This window comes from Pituophis catenifer, unplaced genomic scaffold (genome assembly GCF_029215685.1).
Source record: "Pituophis catenifer annectens isolate HBS135680 unplaced genomic scaffold, rPitCat1.0.hap2 SCAF_1, whole genome shotgun sequence".
Lineage (NCBI taxonomy): Eukaryota > Metazoa > Chordata > Lepidosauria > Squamata > Colubridae > Pituophis > Pituophis catenifer.
In genome coordinates this window covers 51,283,668-51,309,902 of record NW_027256881.1, presented here as the reverse complement: position 1 = coordinate 51,309,902, position 26,235 = coordinate 51,283,668, and the positions used below count along the sequence as shown (strand labels likewise).

Sequence of the window (26,235 nt, the reverse complement as noted above, 5' to 3'; positions counted from 1 at the left end):
TAATATTCAGTAAAATTAGGTGACTGATGATTTTTCCAACATCATCAATGTGCAGCAAGATATATATTTAATGGGAAATGTTTTATATATGAACAAAACATTGGACCTTCTATAATTTAGGTTATGAATGTTACTGATTGAACACAACTGTTCTCTTCCAGATGTTTCTTACAGTGTACCTCACTAACAATGAACAACACTTCACAGAAGTACCGGTCACTCCAGAAACTACTTGCAAAGATGTAGTAGATTTATGCAAAGAGCCTGGTGAGACTGAATGTCATCTGGCAGAAGTATGGGGTGGGTTAGGTATGTATATCATGGTTACTTTTACTTCCGTGGCCATTTATAGAATTATCTCTATGGTATTATGAAAGCACCTTTAATTAAATATACTTAATTACAGGATCATGTAAAGGATCACAAACTGTTCAATAATTGTGACTCTTTTAGAAAGATTGCTTTCTTGGTTGTGAATAATTAGTAGGGTGTTTTTTTTTTTTTGCCTAATAGCTCTTAAAAATGCATCAACCTCCTTAAGAGCATTCCATACCTATGAAACAAGCTTCCTTCTGTACACATAAAGCTCATGTCCAATAAGGTTGTTAGGGTGCTACAATGCAAATGTGAGGATAAAAAGCTCACCTTTAATGCAGATGAATGCTTAACCAAATAGAAAATACAATTCAATTTATATAAATACAGAGTAATACCTATTTGGACCAAAAAAATCACCTAACTTCATATACTGTACAGTATATCCTATGGGGCCTAAGCTTTTTGTAGACAATGGATAGGTTCATAAAGGATGGAAGAAAGATTCAAAGTAAAGCTAAACATTGTAAACATTTGTAGTATATGCAAATCTACAGATAGTCCTCGACTTATGACCACAATTGAACCCCAGTTTTCTGTTGTTAACTGAGACATTTGTTAAGTGAGTTTTGACCACTTTATGACCTTTCTTGCCACAGGTGAATCTGGCTTCCCCATTGACTTTGCTTGTCAAAAGGTCGCAAAAGGTGATCACATGACCTTGGGACACAACAATGGTCATAAATATGAACCAGATGCCAAGCATCTCAATTTTGATCATGGGGATACTGCAAAGGGCAAAACTGAAAAATGGTCAGAGTCACTTTTTTTCAGTGCCGTTGCACTTTGAACAGTCACTAAATGAACTGTTGTAAATTGAGAACTACCTGTATAATGTCCATATCTAGAATACTATGTACAGTTTTGGTCATAGATTTGAAAAAGCTATAATGGGAAAAGTTGCGTAAGAGAATAACCAGAATGCTCTTTAGCACATATTTTATGAGAAAAGGTTAGATTATTTGGGAGTTTGTAGTTTAAAAACAGAGCCAGCTGGTGGAAGGTAGGATTCAACCATCTATGATATAGAAAAAGTACAGAGGGAGATTTTTTTCCCCCCACCACCTTTCAAAACGCTGTGACCAGGAATCAGAAATAACTGCAAAATATAATGATGGCCACTAATTTAGGTAGCTTTAAAAATTGATTGGACAAATTCATGGAGAACAAATATTTCAAGATTAAAAACTCAATGGCACCCCAGAAACATACAATTTGGAAATGGGTGCCCTTCTGAGAGATCACATGAATGGCACCCACCTCCAGAATGGTGTGAGGTGACATCTGCATATTGCATTGGCTGGTTGCTCTTTTAGAAAGTAATTTTTGGAAGAGCTCAGCAGTGCAAGGCATGAGATGGTGGGCAAGAGATGCAATAATATGGAACTCAGTGGGGTGGGATGCTGTGCAAGGGGTGCCTCAGGGAGTGCAGGAGCATAGGCCACAGGCAAGTTGTGCACGGGTGGTCTTGCATCCAACCTTTGAGGCAGCCTGTGCTCTGCTTAATCTTAAGGAGCTGGGATTGTGGTTGTTAAGCGAGGTGATCACAGGACACCTGGCTTAATGACCTCAACAATTTACAACTACAATTCTGGGCTCAATTGTGGTCATAATTTGAGGAGTACCTATGTATATTCTTATGTGAAGTAAGTAGAGAAAACATCACTTCATATTTTTTGTATTTGTTGCAAAACTTTAAAAATAACTCATAAGTAAATATTTGGTTTACATTCTCAATCTAGTGGTTTTAAACTATATTGTAGTGTGGTAATGAATGAGGGCTATTTGAACATAATGTATTATTGTGCTGTGCTTGCATGCTGACTTATTCAGCTTGTCACAGCAGAACTGGTTAGTTTGTCTTGTCAAAACACCAATTTCATTGTACAATAATCGATAGGAGCTGTTTTAGGTGTTATGAAACTTTAAATTAGTAGTATCAGCAGCAGAACATTCATTTCTTTAATAAGCCTGAGCTTGTATCTTGATTGTCATTTGTAATCATGCTAGACTAGTTGTTCTTAATAGTAGAAGTCTATGACAGTGACCATGACTGTTATGTAGAGTGAATTTTAGAATATAGGCAGTAATATTGCTTTTGGGACAATTTTTAGAATTTTACAAGAGTTAATCCTAGATCCTAATAAATGTGTTTATAAAGTTACACCAGTCTTTCTAATTGGGATATAGCTTGCTTTAGTTTCAGTAATAGAAAGGCTTCTGTTGTGCCTTGTGCCATTCCAGATACTGGAATGAAGTATCTGTTTTTATTTGCAGATTACTCATAAAATGTTGGCTTTTCCTAATAATGCTGTTAATGTTTGTATTTGACAAATATGTCATAGCTGTTAAATGTCTCCATGTTTCCTATTTCTTTGGCTTTGGAACAACAGTTTGGTTTTATAGAACTTTCTGTAGAATTTGATCTGTGTATGGCTCAGGTTTGTTCCCCATATTTTTTTACTATCCTTTTGGGGAACATCCTTCTGGCATATGTACTAGCAGGATGAAGCCACAACATTTAAACATAAAAATGTTATGGACACTGTGCAAATGCATTTTGATAAATCAGATAAATAATTTCATGGTGACTGAACATGTGTTGATGAAACAGTAAACACATGCTGAGCATGGAAAGCACAATTGAGAAAATATGTCACAGTTGCTTTCTATTTTTCAGAACGCCCTGTAGCTGATAATGAGCGTATGTTGGATCTTCTGCAGCGCTATGGAGTCCAAAGAAATGAGGTTCGGTTTTTTCTTCGCCATGAACGACCTCCTACTCGAGAAACAGGTAAGATCTAAAATGATGGAGACTATCCTATCCTGAAAGATTGAGCAGAATGAGTACACGCCAGGTATTTTTGATCAAACAGTGCCTTTTTTCTGGAGCTAGGGAGCGTAACTTCTTTGTTGCAGTGCCTGCCCTTTGGAGTAGCATCACCCCCCCAAAGAGAACCATGCCGCTTCCCATCCTGATGATCTTCAAAATGTGCATTGGCTATACTCATAGGTAAAGGTAAAGGTTCCCCTCGCACATATGTGCTAATTGTTCCCAACTCTAGGGGGTGGTGCTAATCTCCGTTTCAAAGCCGAAGAGCCAGCGCTGTCCGAAGACGTCTCCATGGTCATGTGGCTGGCATGACTAAACGCCAAAGGTGCATGGAACGCTGTTACCTTCCCACCAAAGGTCATCTCTATTTTTCTACTTGCATTTTTACGTGCTTTCGAACTACTAGGTTGGCAGAAACTGGGACAAGTAACGGGAGCTCACCCCATTACGCGGCACTAGGGATTCAAACTGCTGAACTGCCGACCTTTCAATCAACAAGCTCAGCATCTTAGCCACTGAGCCACTGCATCCCCTATACTCAGGCCTTTGGATAAAGTGATTTATTTTTAAATAAATTTATTTTAAAATATTTAAAGAGTAAAATAAATGACCACACAAGCAAAAAGAAAACGAGAAAAGATATAATGGATGAATAACATGTTATTAAATAAATATAATTTACATTTGTCAAAATTTTAAATTTATGTTCATTCTTTTATTTACCAAGTAACTACAGATAGTCCTCGAAATACAACAGTTCATTTAGTGATTGCTCAAAGTTGCAACAATACTGGAAAAAGTGACTTATGATCGTTTTTCAAACGTACAACTGTTGCAGCATTCCCATGGTCATGTGATCAAAATTCAGATGTTTGGCAACTGGTTCATATTTATGACAGTTGAAGTGTCCCGGGGTCATGTGATCACCTTTTGCAACCTTCTGACAAGCAAGTTCAATGGGGAAGCCAGATTCACTTAACAACCTTGTTACTAACTTCACAACTGCTGTGGTTCACTTAACAATTGTGGCAGGAAAGGTTATAAAATGGGGCAAAACTCACTTAACAAATTTCTCACTTAGCAAGAGAAATTTGGGGCTCAATTGTGGTCATAAGTCGAGAACTACCTGTAATCGAATATATAACATTAAAGAGCTATAATGATGTTTAGAATTTGGTTTGGAATTAAATATTTTTTTCTTCTGGTTATGTATAATCTTCATTCTCATTGCTTTATTGTTTTGTTGGTTTTAATGTTGTAAGTTGCACTTGGAATTGAATGGCCTCTATATTGACTGTCTGAATAAATGAATGAATTAGTCAGAGAGGTTTTTTTCATAGAATTTGGTTGATAAGCAAATATCTTTGAATTCTTGTCCCAGCTGCAAAATTGTTATGTTATAATGGCATGAGTGTCTCAATTTTTTTTATAAGCAGTCCTTTTGTTTTATTATACATAATTGCTGGGTTGTTTATTCTGTAGCTTGAATATTTTAATTTTCATAAAAAAAAAACCTTTTTCTTATTTATTTATCTCTATATAGTGTATCAGAGAAATCTAATGAATTCATTGCATAATCAGCCATGCAATAGAAACCTGACAAGGCACTCTTCACTGATGTGGAGATGTGTATTTTTAATTTATTTTCGTATTTATTTAGTATTTATTGTTTTAAGTATTTATTTAAAATTCTAAAACAATTTGATTCTTTTACCATTTCATTTTTCCAATTGTATAAAAGGAATGCTATACTTAAGGAAATTCTGTTCTTTAAAAGTGATATTTTTTGTGTTTTACTTAATAAAGGGTCATGGATGCAAGATCCAAGTTTGAAGAGAAATGGCATTAAAATGCCAGGTGAAAGGAAAATGGAGAATGGAGTAAGTATTTTCATTAGCACTCTCAAATAAAACTAAGCACATAATTTATTCTAGTAAATTTACAGATGTCTTATTTTCAGAACATTTCATGCAGTGTTTTAAGGCAATCAGTCAAACAGGTGGTAGCATCTGTCCAACCTTGTCGAAGCAGGTTGAATGGAATTCACAGAGAATTCTAGGACTATAATCTAGATTGGCCTTTTGAACAAAAAATGATAATGACAAATGATATACAGATTATTACCAAGAAAATTTCATGGCTACTGTATATCTATGTTGTCACCCTGGAGTTTTGATCACTTTAAGGGAGTCTAGTTTTAAGCAATCCCAAATTGTTTGAAGCACATAAAGAGATGGATCTTTCAACTAGGTAATCAGTTCCTTCTACAGACATGTGTGCCATAACCTTTAGGAAAGTTGGGATTCTAAGACAAAAAATATTTTGAAACTTATTTTTTATGTTTTAGTCCACTGATGATTTTTAGTTCTTTGGATTTTTTTTAGTTTTTTTCCCCTTTTAATATTTCTCTTTTTAATTATAAGCCACCCAGAGTCAGGCAGCCTTTAAATTGTAATAAAGAAATGAAAGAAAGGTTCAAATATAAAGAAAAATGATAATTAGGCATAATAAAATAAAACATACTATGCTGGGGCGAGATACAGGATCTATAGGAAAAACCAGGTCTTCAGTATCTCCGTAAAGACTGACTGGTTTAGGTTTATTCTATAAGCAACTTCATACTTGATCTAGATAAGTATTAGTATAGCAAGATGAAATACAGTATGAGGCATTATTTTTCTCTAATTTGAAGAGTCGAGGAAAATAATTTTAAGAAAAGTGTCAGCTATCTGGCTTCTTTAAACTTTGGGGATTAGGATAAATCTCTCTGTGTAAAATATTCTTCCTGTGTAAACTTCCTGGTTTTGTTTTCTACTTGCTATATTTGGGATGAGAGAATAACTATTTTTTAGCCTCTAGTCAAATTGGCAAGCAGCCTGTATTTGCATTGTGCACTTGGATTCTCCCATAATTTGCATGTTGGGTGGTTCATTTACTCTTGGCTTCTGGTATTCAGTCAGTCAAGAAAGTTGATAGCTGGATGCTAGTAGACATGGCAATTTCTGGAGAGTTTCTCTTTCATTATTTTATTCTGTGTCCATTGGATAAAAGAGCTATCAGTAACTTAATGGTCTTTTTCATCAGGAAATTATCATTCCACATTCAATTCCTTCTTTACAACAACTCTCAAAAATAAAGGCAGCTTTTTACATTTGAAACCTAGTGGCAAATTTATTGTGCGAGTTTTAACAAAATATCATTTACGTATCATTTTTTTAAAATGAAGGTCATTGTTCCTCGGATGGACATGACGCTGGCAGAATTGCAGGAAATGGCAGCACGACAACAGCAGCAAATAGAAGCACAGCAGCAACTGCTGGCTAACAAGGTTTGTTGAAATACGTTTTGCGTCTGTATTTTGTGTGTGTGTGTGATTTATGAATTTTTTCAGAAACATGACAAAGTAACTTTCTTCACATGAGTTTTGTGAAGTATATATTTCTTTAAAAGTGGGTTGGAATTCTTTAGATTCTTCTAAACTGAGTGGATAAAACAATATGTTAAGATGAATTAAGACTGTGACAAGGATGCCCATTAAGTTGATAGAAAAGCTGGGATATGGAATCAGGCACCATCGATGTCAAATATGCTATTCATTTAAATTAATTGAACCCACAGTATATAAGATATTGAATATCAATGGATAGAGTATGCTTCCCTTATGCTTACTATCCAAGGATCAATCCTGTTGTATTGGAATCCTTTTAGGATTCTTCAGTTGGGAAGATTAATAAGAGAATGAAATCTTCCCCCATGTGTAAGAATTACAAAAATGTGTCTGTGTATAGTTAAACATTTCCTTGAAGGTAATTTTGATTATTAAAATTGACACAGCTCTTCTCCAGGTATGTTGATAATTGGGAGACTTGGGTAACCTAAACTATAGGTTTAATTTAATCTGATTGTCTTTCTTTGATGAGTAACATGCTGCTGGCGGCTTGTGCTTAATAACAAATAATCAAATGAATTGTGTTCACTGGATGTACTGCAGAGAGAGTTTGTTTATTTTAGGAATAATAGACCAGTGTAATGTACAAATAGTCCTCAGTTTACAACAACAATTGGGACTAGATATTTCCATTACTAACAAGGCAGTTGTTAAGTGAGTCGTGCCTAATTTTACGACCTTTCTTGCCATGGCTGTTAAGCAAACCACTGCAGTTGTTCAGTGAATCATGTCATTAAGCAAATCTGCTTTCCTACATCGACTTTGCTTGTCAAAAGCCAGCTGAGAAGTCACAAACAGTGATCATGTGACGCTGGGGTGCTGCAAGTGCAACAACCAATCATAAATTACTTTTTTCAGGGCTACTGTAACTTTGAATGGTCACTAAATAAATGGTTGTAAGTCGAAGACTAACTGCAATGTATTTAAAGTTGGCTTAATGCTTACATTGTATACCTATAGGAGCAGCGTTTAAAATTTCTGAAGCAGCAGGATCAACGGCAGCAGCAACAAGCTGCAGAGCAGGAGAAACTCAAAAAATTAAAAGAAATTGCTGAGAATCAGGAAGCCAAGCTGAAAAAAGTGAGAGCACTTAAAGGCCATGTTGAGCAGAAACGGCTCAGTAATGGGAAATTAGGTGAGCTATAATTCAATTTTGAAATTCTGATTTGTTGAAAATTTAAATATTTATAATTAGTGCTGTGCTGGAATATTTTTCAGGGTTACATTTCATAAAAGTTTTCTGCTCTCTCTAGGAAAATACACTCTAACACCATCCTTATTTAGTTATTATATTGTAGACTTTCAAATAATATTCCTCATAAGGCAGTACATTTTCAAATGATAACTCCCTAGCTTCAGTTTTGCTTAGGATTGATAAAATGTGTTTTTCCTTTAAAACTTTATGCTTAGTTTTTTTCCCGGCTCTGTGCTGGAGAGCAATACAGGGTATCTGTCCCTTTAATTGCTATCTTGGGAGCAGCCAACATTTGGTCATTTCTCCACTACTGCTATTGTATTCTGTTTTCCTCTTCAGTGGAGGAGATTGAGCAGATGAACAGTTTGTTCCAGCAAAAACAACGAGAACTGGTACTGGCTGTGTCAAAGGTAGAGGAACTTACTAGGCAATTGGAGATGCTGAAGAATGGCCGGGTTGATGGTTACCATGACAACCAGTCTGCTGTAGCTGAGCTTGACCGCCTGTATAAAGAGCTTCAGGTAACTGCAATTCTACCCTGCAAACCTGCAAGAAGGGTTAAATGGGGTGTATCTCCAACTGTCTCAGGAAAAAAAACCTTAGTAAACAAGAATTATATAATCCCTAACAATTTACATAAATTAACTTACCTTCTAGGTTATTTTTTGTATATAATTATAATTACCAGCCATTTTGTGGAAAGAAATAAAAATCTAGTCAGAGCTACTTTTCCAGACTTCTTTCTCCCAAACTTTTGCATAATGTTCTGTTACTTGTCAGGTGCATTCTAGCATCATCCTGAAAAAGTTGTTTCTTTTGCATTCAGCTGAGGAACAAGCTAAACCAGGAGCAGAATGCCAAGCTGCAACAACAGAGGGACTCTTTAAACAAACGCAACTCGGAGGTGGCAGTTATGGATAAGCGTGTTAATGAGCTGAGGGAACGGCTGTGGAAAAAGAAAGCTGCGCTGCAGCAGAAAGAGAATGTACCAGTGAGTGCCAGAAAAGAAAAGAAAAATCCCATTCTGCTATAGAAGCTTATTTAGGTGGATGAGCGGGCATGTGACATTGGTTAAGGGTCTCTCTGCTGTATTCCTAGCATTTTTCTTATATCACGGAAACCATCTGAAATAACACATCGGCATTAATCTACCTAGTTTTTAAATCGGGAGAAATGCTTTGGCCCCTTTGTGCTCTTTGTAGAATGAATACTTGATTTTTTTTTGATACTGAGTTTTTCCTGGACAGGTTTTACGTTACAGCATTTAATTTCTTTTTTAATCTGCAATTTTAATCTTGCCTAGGTGTCTTCAGATGGGAACCAGCCGCAACAAGTTGTATCTGCTCCAAGCCGAGTGGCAGCTGTTGGTCCTTATATCCAGTCTTCCACCATGCCACGTATTGCCTCAAGGAATGAACTGTTAGTCAAACCGGCCTTTCCAGATGGGACTCCAACTTTACAAGTTGTTGATGGTCCATTAAAAACTCAGACATTGCCAAACATGAGATCTGGTGTTCCTTCACAGACAAAAGCTCCAAGTGGTAAATGCTATTTCCCCCCTTTTTGCTTTCTACTTATATGAAGTGTTTTGACATTTCCTCCTGTCAGCGTATGTTCTAGCAGTTTGTCATGCAGATTGCTAAGTAAGGCAATTAGCCTAATTAATTCCACAGGATATCTAAAGAATAATGTATCTATATGCTTTGTTCAGTTAGTTGAATTAGTCGAAATTCTGCTTCCAAATGCAGAATTCTTTCAGACCATACAGTAGGATATATTGATTATATATCAAATATATATCCATGTAATATATAACTATATAATATAAATGCAAAAAACATAGTTGTTTCTAGGTAATTATTTCAAATTCTCATTGTGTAAAAATAGATGATCTAATTTTTGTTTAACAACATAACAGTTTCCTGCAGATGCTACAAGGGAGATAAAGAATATAAAATATTGTCTTACAAAGTTATATTTTTGCTTCAGAAACAAAGATTGAACAGAGATTTGTTATAGGGTTTGTTCAGCATTCATTCATGATCTTTATGAATTTGTACAGTTTTTTTTTAAAATAAGCTGTCTGTTGCCATTATCAATTGTTAAAGCAGATAGCAGTTTTATTTTAATTTACTGTGTCTGAATGTTTCTACTGGGATATTTGTGGATAACATTCATGTACTATACTAAATGAACCCCATAATCGGGGGTATGCATAGTAAGGAAATTTGTGTTCTGCGTTTTTCTAGTGTGTCACATATTGGAAATACTAAAAAAAAGTGAGCTATTTGATAAATAAAAGAATGTGCCTAATTTATTTTCATGATTTATTTATTTATTTATTTATTATTCGTATTTCTCTGGGCGGCTTACACCAAAGACAGTATTCTAAATAGCATATTGCCCCCAACAATCTCGGTCCTCATTTTACCCACCTCGGAAGGATGGAAGGCTGAGTCAACCTTGAGCCGGTGAGATTTGATCCGCTGATCTGCTGAACTAGCAGTCAGCTGAAGTAGCTGCAGTACTGCACTCTAATCACTACGCCACCTCGGCTCTTATAATAGCCAAACCTATCTTTTATATATGAGTTGACCATAAATGGGTGTCTTCTATTTGGGAGCTATCATTAACTCCACTATGTATATTTTCTTTTATTAGCTACTAATATTGATTAGAAGAAAACAAGATGTTTTAATATTAATGCTTTCCTGCTTTGGCCAAAATTAACAAATTGGTTAAAATTATGTGAAAATTAATATATTACATAGGATCCTTTTATGTAGACATCTATCAAAATAAAGTTTTACAAGTTTAAAATTAATTTCTCTGTTCTTCATGTGTACTACAGGAACTACAACTGCTGCTTCAAAACCCCCACTTGCTATCAGTGATTGGAATAACTTAAGTGCTGATAGCTTTATCAATCAAGGCTCAACTTCCTCAGTGATAAATGTCAGTAGCAACATTGAAGGAAAAGGTAAACTACTTCCTGTGAGGATTTCAGTAATTTATTTCATTGATGGTTTGTTAACACCTTTTTAGTTAGTATTTCAAAATCTTTCCAGAATAAGGATTGAAGACAAACGTTCAGACATGTGCCAGATTGTGATTTTTTAAAAATGTAGCAAGAGTCATCAGGCATATGTGATTTTTTTTTACAGACTAATGTACATAGAAACACCTAAAGTACTGGGTAGGCCCCATTTCTAGAAATGTTATCAGTGAGTTCTGATGCTTCGTTTGGATTCTGGAATGGCCAGTATAAGGGAGATCCTTAGCGCTCTCTGAGCTTGGTTGTTTTCTTGCAGACATTTCATTGCCCAAACTAGGCAACATCATCAGTACATTTCAACTCTGAGCTACAAATATTCTCCTTTATTGGTACCACACATGCTTCAGAAAGCATGCAAATAGGAAAAATTTGCCTGTAGGCACACTTCCACTAGCACTGATAATGTTACCCATTTTGTGTAATGAAACATATGCAAGAAAAGAACCAAACTCAGAGAGCAACAAGGACACACAGACACACACACACACACACCATTTTAACCTGAACTACAAATTGTATAATTTCTCAACTTGGTTAACAGTGTATGTTTTATTTACATCTGCTTATGTTTCATGGTACTGTTGACATTTGTCAAATCTCTTCAGCAAGAAGCCTTTGTGTTCTTTCAAATCCAATGCTTGCTTCTTCATAAAGGATCTTATGCTTATGTTGTAGTACAAGCATGTTCTATATTTCATTATTGAAAGGCTTTTCTGAAAATATTATAGATAATAATGAAGAATGACTTCATTGTGTCTTATTTGTCCTTGAAATACAAGTTTAATGCTGATTTTCTTAAACTAATCAAGCCCAGTTGTGTTTATTTAACTGAAAACAATAACTTTATATCTAGCTTAAAAGCTCTAAAAATCCTGATAATTTCTTAGTTTGTGTTGTGATGTAGATATCAAATACCTATTTAATTTAATTCCAAGTCTGTCTTTTTATAGTTGGTGAAGGAGATGTACCTTTTAGAGAAAGAGAAAAGAAAGTGCGCCCCCTGTCCATGTTTGATTCTGTTGAATCAAACGGAAGTACTTCTGTGCCTACAACAACTACACTGAGAAAAAATCAGAGTAGCGAAGACCTCCTGCGTGATGGCCAGGTATTTTTAATTGTGTTTTTTTTAAATCTTGATTTCTCTACATGCCAAGAGAAGTATCTACGTCCATTTGATACAATAGGCATTGATTAACTAATATTTGAGATCACCGTAAAGGGAAATTGCTCAATTTCCCAGAACAATTGAGCAAACAACAGGGGTTACTCTGAGGTGTGCAGCCAAATGCAAGTAGCAGATTTTCACCATCACAGAAGAAAAGGACTCTCCATCTCTAGAGGCGCTCTTATATACATTCTCTGCTTTATCTTCTTCTTTCTTTTCTTCTTAATCACATTTCTTATTGGTGGAAGAAAAATAAAAACAGTCCTTTCAGATGCTGTTGGGGAAAAGAACCTCTAGGAGCAGCTAAACGCATCAGAAACTGGAGGGGAAATTGTTGTAAATGTGAGCTGGTTGCCAAATATCTAAAATGCAGTCATATGGCTACGGGATGGGGAGAGGGGGGAGGGATTTTATAACACTCAAAAAGTGTCTTCTAGTCCATAAAGCTTTCCGAGGCCATTTTAACTCCTCCTTAACCAGATCATTAAATGATTGGTCGTAAGCCAAGGACTACCTGTATATTTTTCCTGATCACATAGATACTACCATAGGATTTGTCATTTGCTTCTTTTATTCTGGTTGAATCATGGCAGAAAAGATTCAGCATTTGCTCAATTTAAAAGTATTATGGCTATAATACCTTTTACATAATTGTATCATTCTTTCTCATTTGATTGTGTATTCTGTTCTCTGGTAGGTGGTTGTTGGCTTTATGGGGTAAACCAGATAGGAATCACAACCCTATGAATTAATTCTACTTTATTATAAACCTACATTGACAGATTCTTACATTCTGAAAGTACAGTCCTCGCTGTTTTATAGCCTGAGAAACTAGGGAGGGTCTCTTCTCTTGCAGCATCTCTTTGCCCTCTCTCCCAGGTTGTTCCCACCTATCATGACAGAAGCACTCTGCAACTTTCACAGTTGGAAACTTATTTACAGTGAAGTAAGCATTTAGATGTGAGTCTGTGGAGTATGTTTCACATTGCTATGAAACATTTGGAACTGATGCACCTACAACTGCTTCTCAGTGGCTGTGCACTACCAGAGAAAAGCAAAACTCTAGAGACTGCAGTGAACAGACCAACTATCAGTAACACTGCTGTAGCAGCATTGACACATATCATGATTTGGAGGTTGTGGGGGTGTTCATCTTTCTATTTGGGTTCTTTGGAATTTTGTTTTCTCCATGATCTCAGGTCATGGAGAATCACCAGGTCCAATAATAATTGGACCCCTATATTTTAGTAATTCTGTGGTGGTCAAGAAAGGTCCAGTTGCTGATTGTCTCAGTTTGACAATGGACTTATAGCCTCACTTTCTTCTTCACAAATATTTATGTTCCAAAATTTATTGAAATATGCAAACACTTCACTAATGACAAGCTGGCTCTGCCTGTCATATCTTCTTGACTCTCAGTTCAGGATGTTCAAGACGCTCAACAGAATCTTCTATCATATATTCTTACAAGATTAAGCGGGCAATTTTAAAAGCTTCATAACCCGTCTTCTGTCCCAGTCAACATTCTCTGCAATTTCTTTTACCTTTGCAAATCAGTTTTTTATTTGTTTCTTTGTGAAGTGTATATTTCCTTATTATTTCTATGTTCTGTACTACTCTGTATGTCAATTGAAGGTTTCTGACTGGTTTACAATTATTTCTTCTTGTTCCTGTGATTCCCCCCTGTCCCCCGTTCCCCCCCCCCCCCCCCCGGTCTGGTAGCTTAAATAGCCCTTTCCTATTCTGTTGGTTGTATTCTGTTATCCTGTATAATCACCTTTCCCTGGTGCAGGTGTCCCTTTCAGCCATTCTCTTTCCATTGGATCACTAAGTTGTCCAAAGCCTGTGGATTTTTGACAGCTTGATGTTACACAGATGGAAAGAAGGCTGAGCTTCTGTTGAAAGAGCTCAGTAGATAATATTCTGAGATTTTGGATTACTTGGGGCCAGACAATTCCTCTTGGCCTAAGTTACTTCATAACTAATAATTTTGTAAGGCAGGAGTTCTTTGTATGCTACCTAATGAATAATAATACTCTGTAATTTTCTAAGCAAGGGTCAGCAATATTTTCAAGCAGTGGGAGCCATGATTTTGCAAGATATTGCAGATGCCAAAAGTACAAACGTGGGAAGGGAACCCTTTTTTGTTTTATCTTCTTGATTAAAAATGTTCCAAAAATGAGGATTCTTGTGAGAACACTGACATTTTGCAATATTTGACTGTCTTGTGAGATTTCACCCTTTAATATTTATGTATTTATGTTTTGGAGATTGGTGACTACCATCTAACCCCAACCCTAATACAGTATATGAGCGAGGTAAAATAGATAGCATTATCTTGTGTACTATTTAACTTTAGCTAAAATAACATTTCTTTTGAATGTCTTATTTTCTTGGCTGTTTTTGACTCACAGATGGGTTCTAAAAGTGTCGCAAAAATACCACCACCTGTTCCTACCAAGCCAAAACAGATCAACTTACCTTATTTTGGCCAAACTGGTCAGCTTCCTTCATCAGATGCCAAGCCTGAATGTAATGTCCAGAAGCTGCCTCTGGCAATTGCCAGCACAGGAAGTAAGCAAAAGCCACCAGCTGCACTGACACCATCAGCATCTCAATATGCTCAACAAAAAATATGTGTTTCCCCAAGTGGCCCTCCCCCTAATCTGGATCTAGCTCTTCCCAAACAAGAGAGTCCTCCTGCAGTAGCTGTGAGACCTTTCACTCCTCAGCCAACCAAAGAAGCCCCTCCACCACCTTTTCGAAAGCCACAGACTGTGACTACAAGTTCCATCTACAGCATGTATACAAAGCAGCAAACCCCTGGGAAGAACTTTCAGCAGGCAGTACAGAGTGCTCTGACAAGAGCCCAAACTAGAGGACCTCATTTCCCAAGTGGTGAGCATTTAAGGATATTTTTGCTTTGCTTTGTCATGCTCTGTTTTTATAAAAGGCTGTTTCTAAAGGGGAGAGCAGCTTGAACTGTGGTGAGAGTTCAAGGAGCTACTCTGTTTAAAGCAAGGGCTAGTAACTTGTCTTCCCTAGAGCACTTGGAGCTGGAAAGACTGGTCCTTTATTTGCAGGTTGTTTAAAGAGAAAAATTAAGTCAGTGGTTTGTAGTAACATGAGCCCTAAAATTATAAATGCATTTGTGTCAGCTGTTATTAAAAAAAAATCTACTTATTTTGTTGGGATTAGGATTACGCAAGAAATAAAAATGCCACTTACATTTAATAATTACATGTTCATCTGTATTTCATACGGATTCTCAGATTTGACAATATCACAGCTGCTCATAGCAGTTTGCATTGGCAAAATCTGGGGTAGATTTTGTCCATGCTCATGCTTTGCTTTTGTAACCTTGATTAAGTTAAAAAAAAATACTGATAAGCCACACTCCCCTCTTCCAAACTGCTCATGATTTCTATATTTGAGAGCAGCTGCCTTAAATATTGAAGATAAAAAAATCCTCCAACTATTTTGGGTTTGCCACAATAATTAAAAGAAATTGTGTGCTCCAATCACAAATTTATCTACCCTATTTTAAGATACCCCTTTTTATATATTATTACTTACATATTGAGGTGAATCCAGATAGGTTCTATTTAGATACAATGACTTCTCTTCTAACCTGGAACTGACTAAGCTGTGTTTTTGTGGAACACATGCTTGTTAATTGTCAATATTGAAATTTTTAATTGAAATTCATTCACATTTTTATTTGGATCTTCAGATGTTGAGTTGGAATGGTATAATTCAAACTACAACAGTTTCTCTTTTTACTAGAGAAATATGTACATTTTCTTAAGTGCAATATATTAAATGATGGCTCTGGATTTAATTGTGCTTAAGTACCCCTTGTAATCAGCGGGATATGTTAGTCATAATTCCAGAAGTTACAGTGGGTCTGCATTAAGCACTAATAAGTTTGGCCCAGCTCAATATTAAAGACTATTAATTCTGATTGACTGTTGCTTCAGGGTTTGTTTGGCAATTGTCTAATTAAACCATGTACATAATGTATTGACATTTTCAGTGCAAGTACTTACACTGCTTAAGAGAGAAGTTGCTTTTTATTGGCAATATTAAAATGTCAGTCATGTTCTAGTGGAATTGTCAAAAAACGTCCAATACCTCATTTTTTCCCTCTATTTCAGTTGTGGTCTACACTGCCAGTGTTTAAATTTAAAAATAAAAAGAACTGTAAAAAAAGATCCCTCATGCTCCATTATATTTCCTAAAGATATAATGAATGAGATCTCTGCATAGCTAATTGGAGTAGTCAGCCATATTATCAGTTTTGATATAAATTGAATTGGTTGAATGTATGCATAGTGCATTTGTTTGGGTTTTTTTTTTTGCCAAGTGTTTATGGTTTTCTTTCTGAATTGCTCCTTAGTATATGGAAAGCCAGTTATTGGTGCAGCTGGTGTCCCAAACCAACAGCAGCAGATGGACAATAATTATTCAAATGCACAAGGCAAGCCAGCCAGTCCAGAGCCTGAAATAGAATCTACAATTTCGGCCAGTGAAAATAATGAAACAGAACGTATTCCTCGTCCGCTCAGCCCAACCAAGCTTTTGCCTTTCTTGTCAAATCCGTACCGAAATCAAAGTGATGCTGATCTGGAGGCCCTTCGGAAGAAGCTGTCCAATGCACCAAGGCCACTGAAGAAACGTAGTTCTATTACTGAGCCAGAAGGCCCTAATGGGCCCAACATTCAGAAATTATTGTACCAGAGGACAACTCTGGCTGCTATGGAGACCATTTCCACCCCATCATATCCACCAAAGCAAACTTCAGCTACAGTTACCGAAATCTCAACAGAAATCCCAAATCCTTACTTAAACTCAGAAATGGTAAAGGAAGTGATTCCTACTCCACCTGAGCCAACTATTTCAGAGGAAGCAGAAAGCCCAAATTCTGATTCCAATACTAATTCTCTGCCTTCATCAGGACTAGATAGTGTTCTTGAGGGAACCTCTGACATCACTTCTGTCATTCAGCCTGAAATGGAAGAACCAAGTTTAGATGTGCCTTTGCCTATTGACATATACATGGAAGAATATCCTCCCTACCCACCACCTCCATATCCTTCAGGAGAACCAGAGAACTTGGGAGAAGACTCATTCAATATGCAACCTCCTGAAGTCACGGGGCAATTTTCTTTACCACCTGTAAGTAAAAACACACTGCTTCAATAATTTTGACACTTATCAAGTAAGATGATTTATTGTGCCACTTCTGCAGTGTATAACTCTCTAAGGTAATTCAGCTGTATTGATTGCTAGACATACCTTGCTGCTGTGCAATATCTTCAGACTTCATTTATTGAAAGCCCATGTTCAAACTGAAATGACAAATGGATATCTTTGGTAAAGTAGTGGATAGTGGCTATTATGCTAGACTAGCAATAGCAATAGCACTTAGACTTATATACTGCTTCACACTGCTTTACATCCCTCTCTGTCCCATCCTCTGTGGTTTACAGAGTCAGCATATTGCTCCCAATAATTTGGGTCCTCATTTTATCGACCTCAGAAAGATGGAAGCAGAGGTGGGTTTCAGCAGGTTCTGACCAGTTCTGGAGAACCGGTAGCAGAAATTTTGAGTAGTTCAGAGAACCAATAGTGAAAATTCTGACTGGCCCCGCCCCCATCTATTCTCTGCCCCCCCAAGTCCCAGCTGATTGGGAGGAAATAGGGATTTTGCAGTATCCCTCCCCTGCCACACCCACTAAGTCATGCCCACCAAGCCATGCCACACCCACCAAGCCACACCCATAGAACCGGTAGTAAAAAAATTTGAAACCTACCACTGGATGGAAGGCTGAGTCAACCTTGAGCCTGGTGAGATTCGAATTGCCAAATTGCAGTCAGCCGGCAGTCAGCAGAAGTAGCCTGCAGTACTGCATTCTGTGGAATATCTTTCAGTTAAATATCTCTGTTGTAAAAAGTAATGTGGTCAACACCTCTTTTTGAAATGTTTATGAAGTTTGTGATAATCAGATGTCTTCATGATAATCTGTGTTGTACAATAAGAAGTGGAGAGCCAGTTTGGTGTAGTGGTTAAGACATCAGGCTAGAAACAAGGAGACTCTAATCCCACTTTAGGCATAAAGTGCTGGTGACTTCGGGCCAGTCACTTTCTCAGCCTAGGAAGCAGGCAATGACAAACCGTTTCTGAAATCTTGGCAAAAATGCTAAAGGAATTTCTCCAGGAGTCAACATTGACTCAAAAGCACACAAACATAGTAAGAAGTACTACACAAGTTGGCTTGAGAATACTGATATGTCTATAGTCTGCCAATTTGGGGAGACCATTGTGGCATTTAAAAATCAAATCAGTTTCCTAAATTTCTTTCTCTCTGATAGTGTCTTAGGACATCCATTCTCTTGCTCTCTCTTCACTGATGCTTCAATTTGCCATCATTTTATAATGTTTAAAAATTCACTGTGGAATACTTTTGTACAATGGGTGCTATAACATACACTACACTTTAGAAAAAGGATAAAGACTTTCCAATTTCAGCTTATCATACAAAACAAAGTGAATGAGACAATGTTATATTCTACCTTTTCAATGTACTCTGATGTCACTGGTGTTTTTATAGTTTTCAATTATTGTTATTTGCTCAGTGGCAGCTATTCACTCCTTTTATCTAGATCATTGAGGGCCACATCAGGGTTGTGTTTGACCTTGGGGAGCCAGGGTGGGCATGGCCAGCTCAACGTCACTCGTGTCAGGGGTACCTGTGGTGGCCCAAGCACTCTGCCAGCGAAAATGGGCTCCCAAGCTCTGTTTTCAGCTGCGACGGCCTTCTGCAACCCTCTGCCAGAGAAAACAGAGCTTGGGAGGGTCGCAGACCCTCTGTTTTCATTGGCAGAGACACCACGGGCCAGTCCTTTGCTGTTTGCAGGGCAGCCCCGTGAGCCAGATCTAAGTACCCCGTGGGCCAGATCCGGCCCCGGGCCTTGAGTTTGACACCCCTGATCTAGATGTACATATTATGTTTGTGTTCCAGGTTCAAATATTTGAATTTTTAAAACTGAGCCTCTTCCTCATGTTAGCCTTCTTCAGTCTTTACTTATCAGATTAGTCTTTTAAAGTATTGATTTAACCTCCCTTTTTTTAAAAAAATCTTTTCCTGATTGTTATTCTATGAAGATGACATTGCTTGCCTGCTTCCATTCTTAAATGTTAATTTCTAGTTTTTGCTTTAGTGATGATGTCTTAGCAACAAATATTTGAGTATAATCATGTATTGTGGTGAAATCTTTCCCACTTGGGAAATAACTAATGCATATTATGCTAATAATTGTGTTACTTGCGTCTGATGTAGCACCATACTATTTCTCAAGCCAGACACTACTTCTGATGCTAGAAAGATCCTATCCTTTGTTTGTTTGGGGATTTTATGTACACCAAGGTCCTATTTAAATGGTCATTGGGACATTCCAGGATTTGGTGCTTCGTAGCTCCTTTATTTCTGGCCCTTGGTTGCCTCATCCCATCCTGCATCATCTCTGAACAATTTTTCACTGACTGCCCTGAGTTCTAATGATTTACAAATACGCTTCAAAGAAGTAGCCTCTTTTTAACTCCTTTTAAGCTGTTCCTTAAAGAAGCTGCAGTAGTTTCTGGGCTCATGTTTAGCCATATAGGTTCAGAAAATGCTTGAATGAGTTAAAGAAATGTTATGCAGGCAACGCCTGATCCTTTCCTGAAATTAATCATGTCTAAGACAACAGGGGACAGATTTGGAGATGATCTATTTTTAGGACTCACTAGAATGGAATATATATTGCTTAGTCTATTCAAAGTTTTTTTTTTTACTTGAGTACAACAATTAAGAAATTGTAACTTTTAATATAATGCAATAATTGGTCAAATTAAATTATTTTTTCAATTTCCATAACATTGAAATTAACTAAAATTAACTAAAAAATATGTATCATTGTTTTCTTTTCTCTAGGGCAAGCGGACAAACCTGCGCAAAATTGGCTCAGACAGGATTGATCACGGAATGCGAGTAAAATTCAATCCACTTGCTTTGCTTCTAGATTCATCCCTTGAGGGGGAATTTGACCTTGTACAGCGGATTATTTATGAGGTACAAAGCCCATGTTCCCTTAGACTTGACCTACATTTAGTACTGCAGTGTGTTATAGCAACTTTCAGGGATGGAATATGAGATCAGTACTGATAAAGAGTTTCAGATGTTATTCAATCCAAGAAATTGTACAATATTGTATATGTGATACTTGGCATAATGGAAAGCATATTTAGCATTCTCTTTTCTTTTTATTCTTTTCGCTGCACAGGTTGAAGATCCCAGTTTGCCCAATGATGAAGGCATTACAGCACTTCACAATGCTGTCTGTGCTGGTCACTCAGAGATTGTGAAATTTTTGGTACAGTTTGGTGTAAATGTAAATGCTGCAGATAGTGATGGATGGTAAGGATGCTCTTTGCCATTTTGAATTAGCATAAGTAAGTTATCTTAACAGAACTTTCCACCATGCGGTATCTAGTAAATACATGATTGTCTATATCCATTTCAATATCGCTGCCTGAGAAAAGAAATAATCATTAGGGATGGGGATAGGTGAGTGGGAATTGCCCTTAGCTCATTAGAATAGTTGGTGATTTCAACATCTCTGAAATACAAAGCAAAAGATTTTAATTACTGCATTAGAATAAGAACAGCAGTACAGTCTTCAGCAAAAGAGGAATTTGGGTGTAGAGATGAAACAATATGGCTTTCAGAAAGCAACTTTGGGGAAATGCTGTTGTTAGTAGTAAAGGTTTCAGAAGCCATAACAACCATCAACACTTAATGCTAATATTAATGTTTCATATTACAGTAGATTTATTTAAATGTATATAGCACCCATTTTAACCTTGTGACTTATGAAAAGGGAACAGCATACAATAGTAATAATAATCACAATGGATACCACTTTGCATTCGGGGGGAGGGGGGAGTCTCAGCCATCAATACAACCTTCTCATGGATTCTCACATATTCCAATCTTCATACCTAGTGGCATAGCCATATCCAAAAAGACATTGGGGTTCAGGCTAACCTAATCTCCAGGAGGAGGACATTCCAAAGAACAGGCACCAAGTACCCATCAATCTGGGTATTTGTGGAAAGTAATTCAAAACATTGTTACTTTTTTCTTTTCTTTTGCAATGTATAGGACTCCACTGCATTGTGCAGCATCTTGCAATAATGTCCAGGTGTGCAAATTTCTAGTGGAATCAGGTGCTGCTGTATTTGCCACAACATACAGTGACATGCAGACCGCAGCAGACAAGTGTGAAGAAATGGAAGAAGGCTATACTCAGTGTTCACAGTTTCTTTATGGTATGTGCCCAAAATGGGGTTCCTTAGAGCAATATTTCCTCCCCAGATTTCCACTTTTATGTCTAGAAGATTCTTTCAAGCTCTAGAAAACAGCATTTCCATACATTCGAAGTTCTGTGAAAGTTTTAAGTTGTGGCATCAAATGAAAAGCATTATTTGGTTCTACTTCCCTGATCCCAAATTTCACTGTAAACCTGTTTGCATGTTTACTACTTTTTAATAGGTGACTTGATGCTCAACGTCTTTGAAGATGTGAAGGCTGATTTTTTTCGGAAATTTCCTTTCTTGTAGTAGAGTTCACTTGCTTCTTTTTTCATGAAAAGTATTTTGGTTTTGTTTTTTTAGCTTGAACTGAGATAAATTTACTGCATCATACATTGTTTTCAATTCTTCTTGGATTTTAATGTTTGTGGAGAGTTTTATTGAGTGCTGAGTGATTCTTTTGTCATATAATTGAATTAGATTTTATCTGTCCACACTTGCTTACACTGTTCTTGTTTCTTCATGAATTGAAGAATGGAATGACCTTCTTGACTTCCACTTATATCTGACAGAAACAGGACAATTAGAGAGGCTTTCTTTGTTTGATAGCAGATAAATAATAGAATATATCCTTGGATAATAATCTTATAATATTTTGGTTGCAAAGAGCTTACATAGTAAGAGTGTGTGTTTCAAATTGAAAATGTTTTTAGTTTGAAACAGTTCAAACTATCTTAATTCAAAAGCTTTTACACATCCTTCAGGAAATCTTACTGAATTTGAATAATTCATGCAGAAATGTTTAGCTGTCTAAACTTTTTCAAAGTCTTATCTATTTTGCCATCCCTTAATTTCTAGTGGCTTTGTTATATATGAAAAGTCATTTTATTTTTCTAGTTTTCTTTTGAATAAAGGGAACTTCAGAAAGCAAAGCATTGAAACACTTATGCATTATATGTAGGGCTTTCATGTATAACAGAGATGGGGATATTTGATAGAAGCAATAGCAGTTTGTTTTGTTATTCAGATAGTATCTTGACAAGCACACTGGAAAACTTACATTTTTTGCTGAAAGAAAAAAATGCTATGAAAATTGCATTGAAAAAGATAACTAAAGAGTTGAAGAGAATTGTATAATATATAAGAGGGAGGATTATAAGGTTGTAATTATCTGTCGAACAGAAGGTTGAAAGTCATTATGCTATATTTCATAACTTTTGTTTATTTTTCTTTGGATTTTGGCTTACTTTATGTAAAATTCTCAATAATTTTTTTAAAAAAATGCATCTTCACATGCACTGTAGGTAGAATGATTTTCCCACTTTGTGTCAGTTTTATATCCATCCAGAGACTGTATTTATGTTAATGCTGCTTCTATAATGGCTTGAACATTCTTACACAAACTATATTTGCTGTAGTTCTGTGACTTTTGGCTTTTTTATTTAGTTAAGAATTTATGTGATAGCATTATTATGGAATAATTTTTTTGTTATGACAACTTGGTCTGATTTTTTGTGTGTGTGTTGCAGGAGTGCAAGAAAAAATGGGTATAATGAACAAAGGAGTAGTTTATGCTCTCTGGGATTACGAGGCTCAGAATGACGATGAGCTATCCATTAAAGGAGGGGATTGCATGACGGTCCTTCGCCGGGAAGATGAAGAAGAAATAGAATGGTGGTGGGCTCAGCTAAGTGACAGAGAAGGTTACGTGCCACGGAACTTGCTTGGGGTAGGTTGGAATAGTTGCAATTGTTTCTTAGTATAGGTTTATAGCAGTATAGCCTTTATACAAATGATTTGGCTATGTCAATGGTCTTCCTCACTTTCCAAATTGTCAGGGTTTCCTGCAAGTTAAATTAGGATGCCAACATGATTTATTCTAAAGTCATGGATGTTCAATATTTAGCAATGTTGTAAAATCAGCAATCTCTACCTTATGGCAGCTCCTCTTCTGTAGCTGAAATTGATTTCATAAAGATCTATTTCAAGTCAGAGTTCATAAAGAAGTGTGCTAATGATATATTTTGGCTTCTTGGAGTATAGGTAGGATAAATTCCAGAACTACATTATAGTGTTTTAGAGAACTGGGGAACCTATGAGGGACAAACAATGTATTTTAAAAAGAATCTTGAAATGCAGGACCTGAATCAAATCTACTCACTGAGATCTTGATTAATCCTTAAAATGAACCCAATAGATATTGTAGAGTCTCTCTAGTTCACTCTTTCCTCCCTAGTCTTGACTTCTGGCAATCACCACATGATTTTGATGGTCTATATGATGGCTCAGGGATTAAAGACGCTGAGCTTGTCAGTGTAAAGATGACTGTCTGAGTTTGAGACCCGAGCGCTGCACGATGAGATGAGCTCCCATCACTTGTCCCAGTTCCTACCAACAAAGCAACTCCAGAGCATGCAAATGCAAGTAGATAAATAGATACCACTTAGGTGGGAAGGTAACAGCATTTGTTGCGCCTTGGTGTATAGGCACACTGGCCACAGGACCACAAAAATGTCTTTAGACAACGCTGGCTCCCTCAGCTGAGAAATAGAAATGAGCACCACCCCACTAGAGTTGGATACAACTGGACAGGGGAAACCTTTACCTTTATGTGTGTCTGTATATACAGTACATATTGCTCTTAAAAAAGCTTCAAGGAGAGCACCTCCTTAAAGTAATTACTGTGTGTCTTAACTTGTGTACTTGAGACAACAACCTCTCTTTTCTCTTTTTTCCAGCTATACCCAAGGATTAAGCCAAGGCAAAGAAGCTTGGCATGAAAATGTTAGAAGCAATTTTATGAAGTATTAACTGCAGGATGTTTTCCTTTTCATCTGCAGAAATGCATCTGTGAGACTTCCTTTGGTAATAATGTGATATAAAAGCAAGGCTGAATATACCTTGAAAACATATGAAGGATAAAAATTATAGAAGAAATTCTACAATGCTATTTTCTCAAGCAATGAATTAGTTTCCCCTTTAGGCAAATTAGGCCTGATGGTCAATCACTGCCTTCTTTGCTTCTACAGTAGCTTTCTTTCCACCCCCTTTTCTAACTTACTAATAAGATAGAACCCAACAATTGCTCCAGACAGTCTCTCTTGAACCTTTTTCATTCCATTCTGTAGAAACAGAGCAATGTTAAATCAGGTAACCTTTTCATATAGAAACTAGTAACATTGTGCTTTTAAAATGTCTTAGTAGCAGAGCTAATGGGATGAAATGTTATGAAATCTGTTGAATTAAGGAATCTAAAGCAGTTCTTTGAGCAATAATTTTAAGTGCAGTAGCATTTTAGGATTCCAAAGTATTTGAAATATGTCACATGTGATGTAGCTTATGTGGGGTGTTCTTTTTCTTCCTTACAAACAATATGTTTGTAACTTCGGTATTAAATGTAGAAAAGCCAGTTTTTGCATCTCACAAATTTTGTTACAACTATCTTTTCCTTAACTGTGATTAAACATTTGCTTCAGAAAATACCAGTTTGTTTTTACTCTTTGAATACTCAGTGCTCCTGTCATTGAACTGTTCTCATGTGCTGATGTGAGCACAATAAAGATTAAAATTTGTGACTTCCAATGTTGTCAGCATTTCTTGGTTGTCAGGGATATTTTTCTGTGACCCGTAAACTATAAAAATGACATTGCTTTTGACATTTAAGTTCCATTACTTTATTCTGACCAATTAAATTGTATAGAGGGTTGAGTGAGGGTATAAGAGAAGGAAGATATCTGAAAAGGAAATGGTATGTTTTAAAATTGCTTTATATCTATTATTGACAAGATCATATCTTCTTGAATTATGGTAATATCCCCAGTTGCATCAAGCATTCTGCGGCCTTTACTCCTTTGGGCATTCAATTTATCATTAAACTTAAGAGACAAAAATATGAGTTGGCAGTGACAAAGATGAAGTCTGATAAGAACTTTGTACAACAACTGTGTGTATACATACACGTGTATACAATAAGCCTCTTTATGGGAATATTCATATCCAGAAAATGCATTCTTACACTTGATGATTAATCATTCTGTTAACTAAATAGACACTGTGTCTATTGTTGTAGTCCTTGTTTAACAATCATTTGATTAGTTGTAGTATAGTTGTAGTCCTCGTTTAACAATCATTTGAAGTTATAGTGGCAATGAGTGAATGGTATTGATGTCCAGAACCCAAAGTTACAGCCATTGCAGCACCTCTATGGTCACATGATCAAAATTTGGGCACTTGGCAGCCCGCCCCTCTTAGAACAGCAGGGGTGCTTCAGTTCCACCCACCTCCAGAACAGCGTGCACAGGCTCAGAAAAAAAGGCTTAGGAAAGCCAGCAGTTTTCTTGCATAGGGTCAGTCCGGGCATACCTCGATAGCTGCAGGAGAAAGGTGGCCAAAGATCAGCAGGGCCTGCAGAGCACAAGGGCACAGGATGGCTGGGGCTTTGTACTCTGGCCTCTTGTGGCTGGCCACAGCTTGATGTAGCACCCCCCTCAACAGTGGTACTGGGGCTGAAGTAGGGGGCGGGGCAATGGTGATTAGCTGAGGCTGTTGAAGGCCCCAGGCCTATAGTTCAGCCCCATCACTGCTGCCAAAGAATGCTGCTGTGCAGAGTGGTCAAAAGGGCACAGATGGTGGGATAGGGGGGTAGGGGAAGTTCAAGAGCAAGCAGTCCTTTGCCTTATGAAAGCTCAGGGCTGGGAGGCACCGAGTTGGGAATGACTTGGGTTAGGGTGATTCTTCACCTAGCGGTTAGTGGAATTCAGTTAACAATATCAAAAAGGATTGCTGGTGCTAAGTGATGTGGTCACATAA

The 26,235-nt window shown here is 36.9% G+C and overlaps 1 protein-coding gene across 1 annotated transcript; it reads left to right on the top strand.

Moving 5' to 3' along the window:
• The first annotated feature begins 204 nt into the window (after positions 1-204).
• Positions 205-25,008, top strand: TP53BP2 (tumor protein p53 binding protein 2). Its single transcript, XM_070949351.1, has 17 exons — positions 205-309; positions 3,056-3,169; positions 5,015-5,088; positions 6,435-6,536; positions 7,617-7,791; positions 8,191-8,372; positions 8,678-8,842; positions 9,155-9,392; positions 10,703-10,831; positions 11,857-12,011; positions 14,486-14,969; positions 16,471-17,249; positions 20,048-20,185; positions 20,397-20,530; positions 21,278-21,444; positions 22,956-23,155; positions 24,165-25,008. Exons 2-17 carry the CDS (start codon positions 3,082-3,084, stop codon positions 24,204-24,206), a joined length of 3,252 nt encoding a protein of 1,083 aa, XP_070805452.1. The 5' UTR covers positions 205-309; positions 3,056-3,081; the 3' UTR covers positions 24,207-25,008.
• The last annotated feature ends 1,227 nt before the right edge of the window (positions 25,009-26,235 follow it).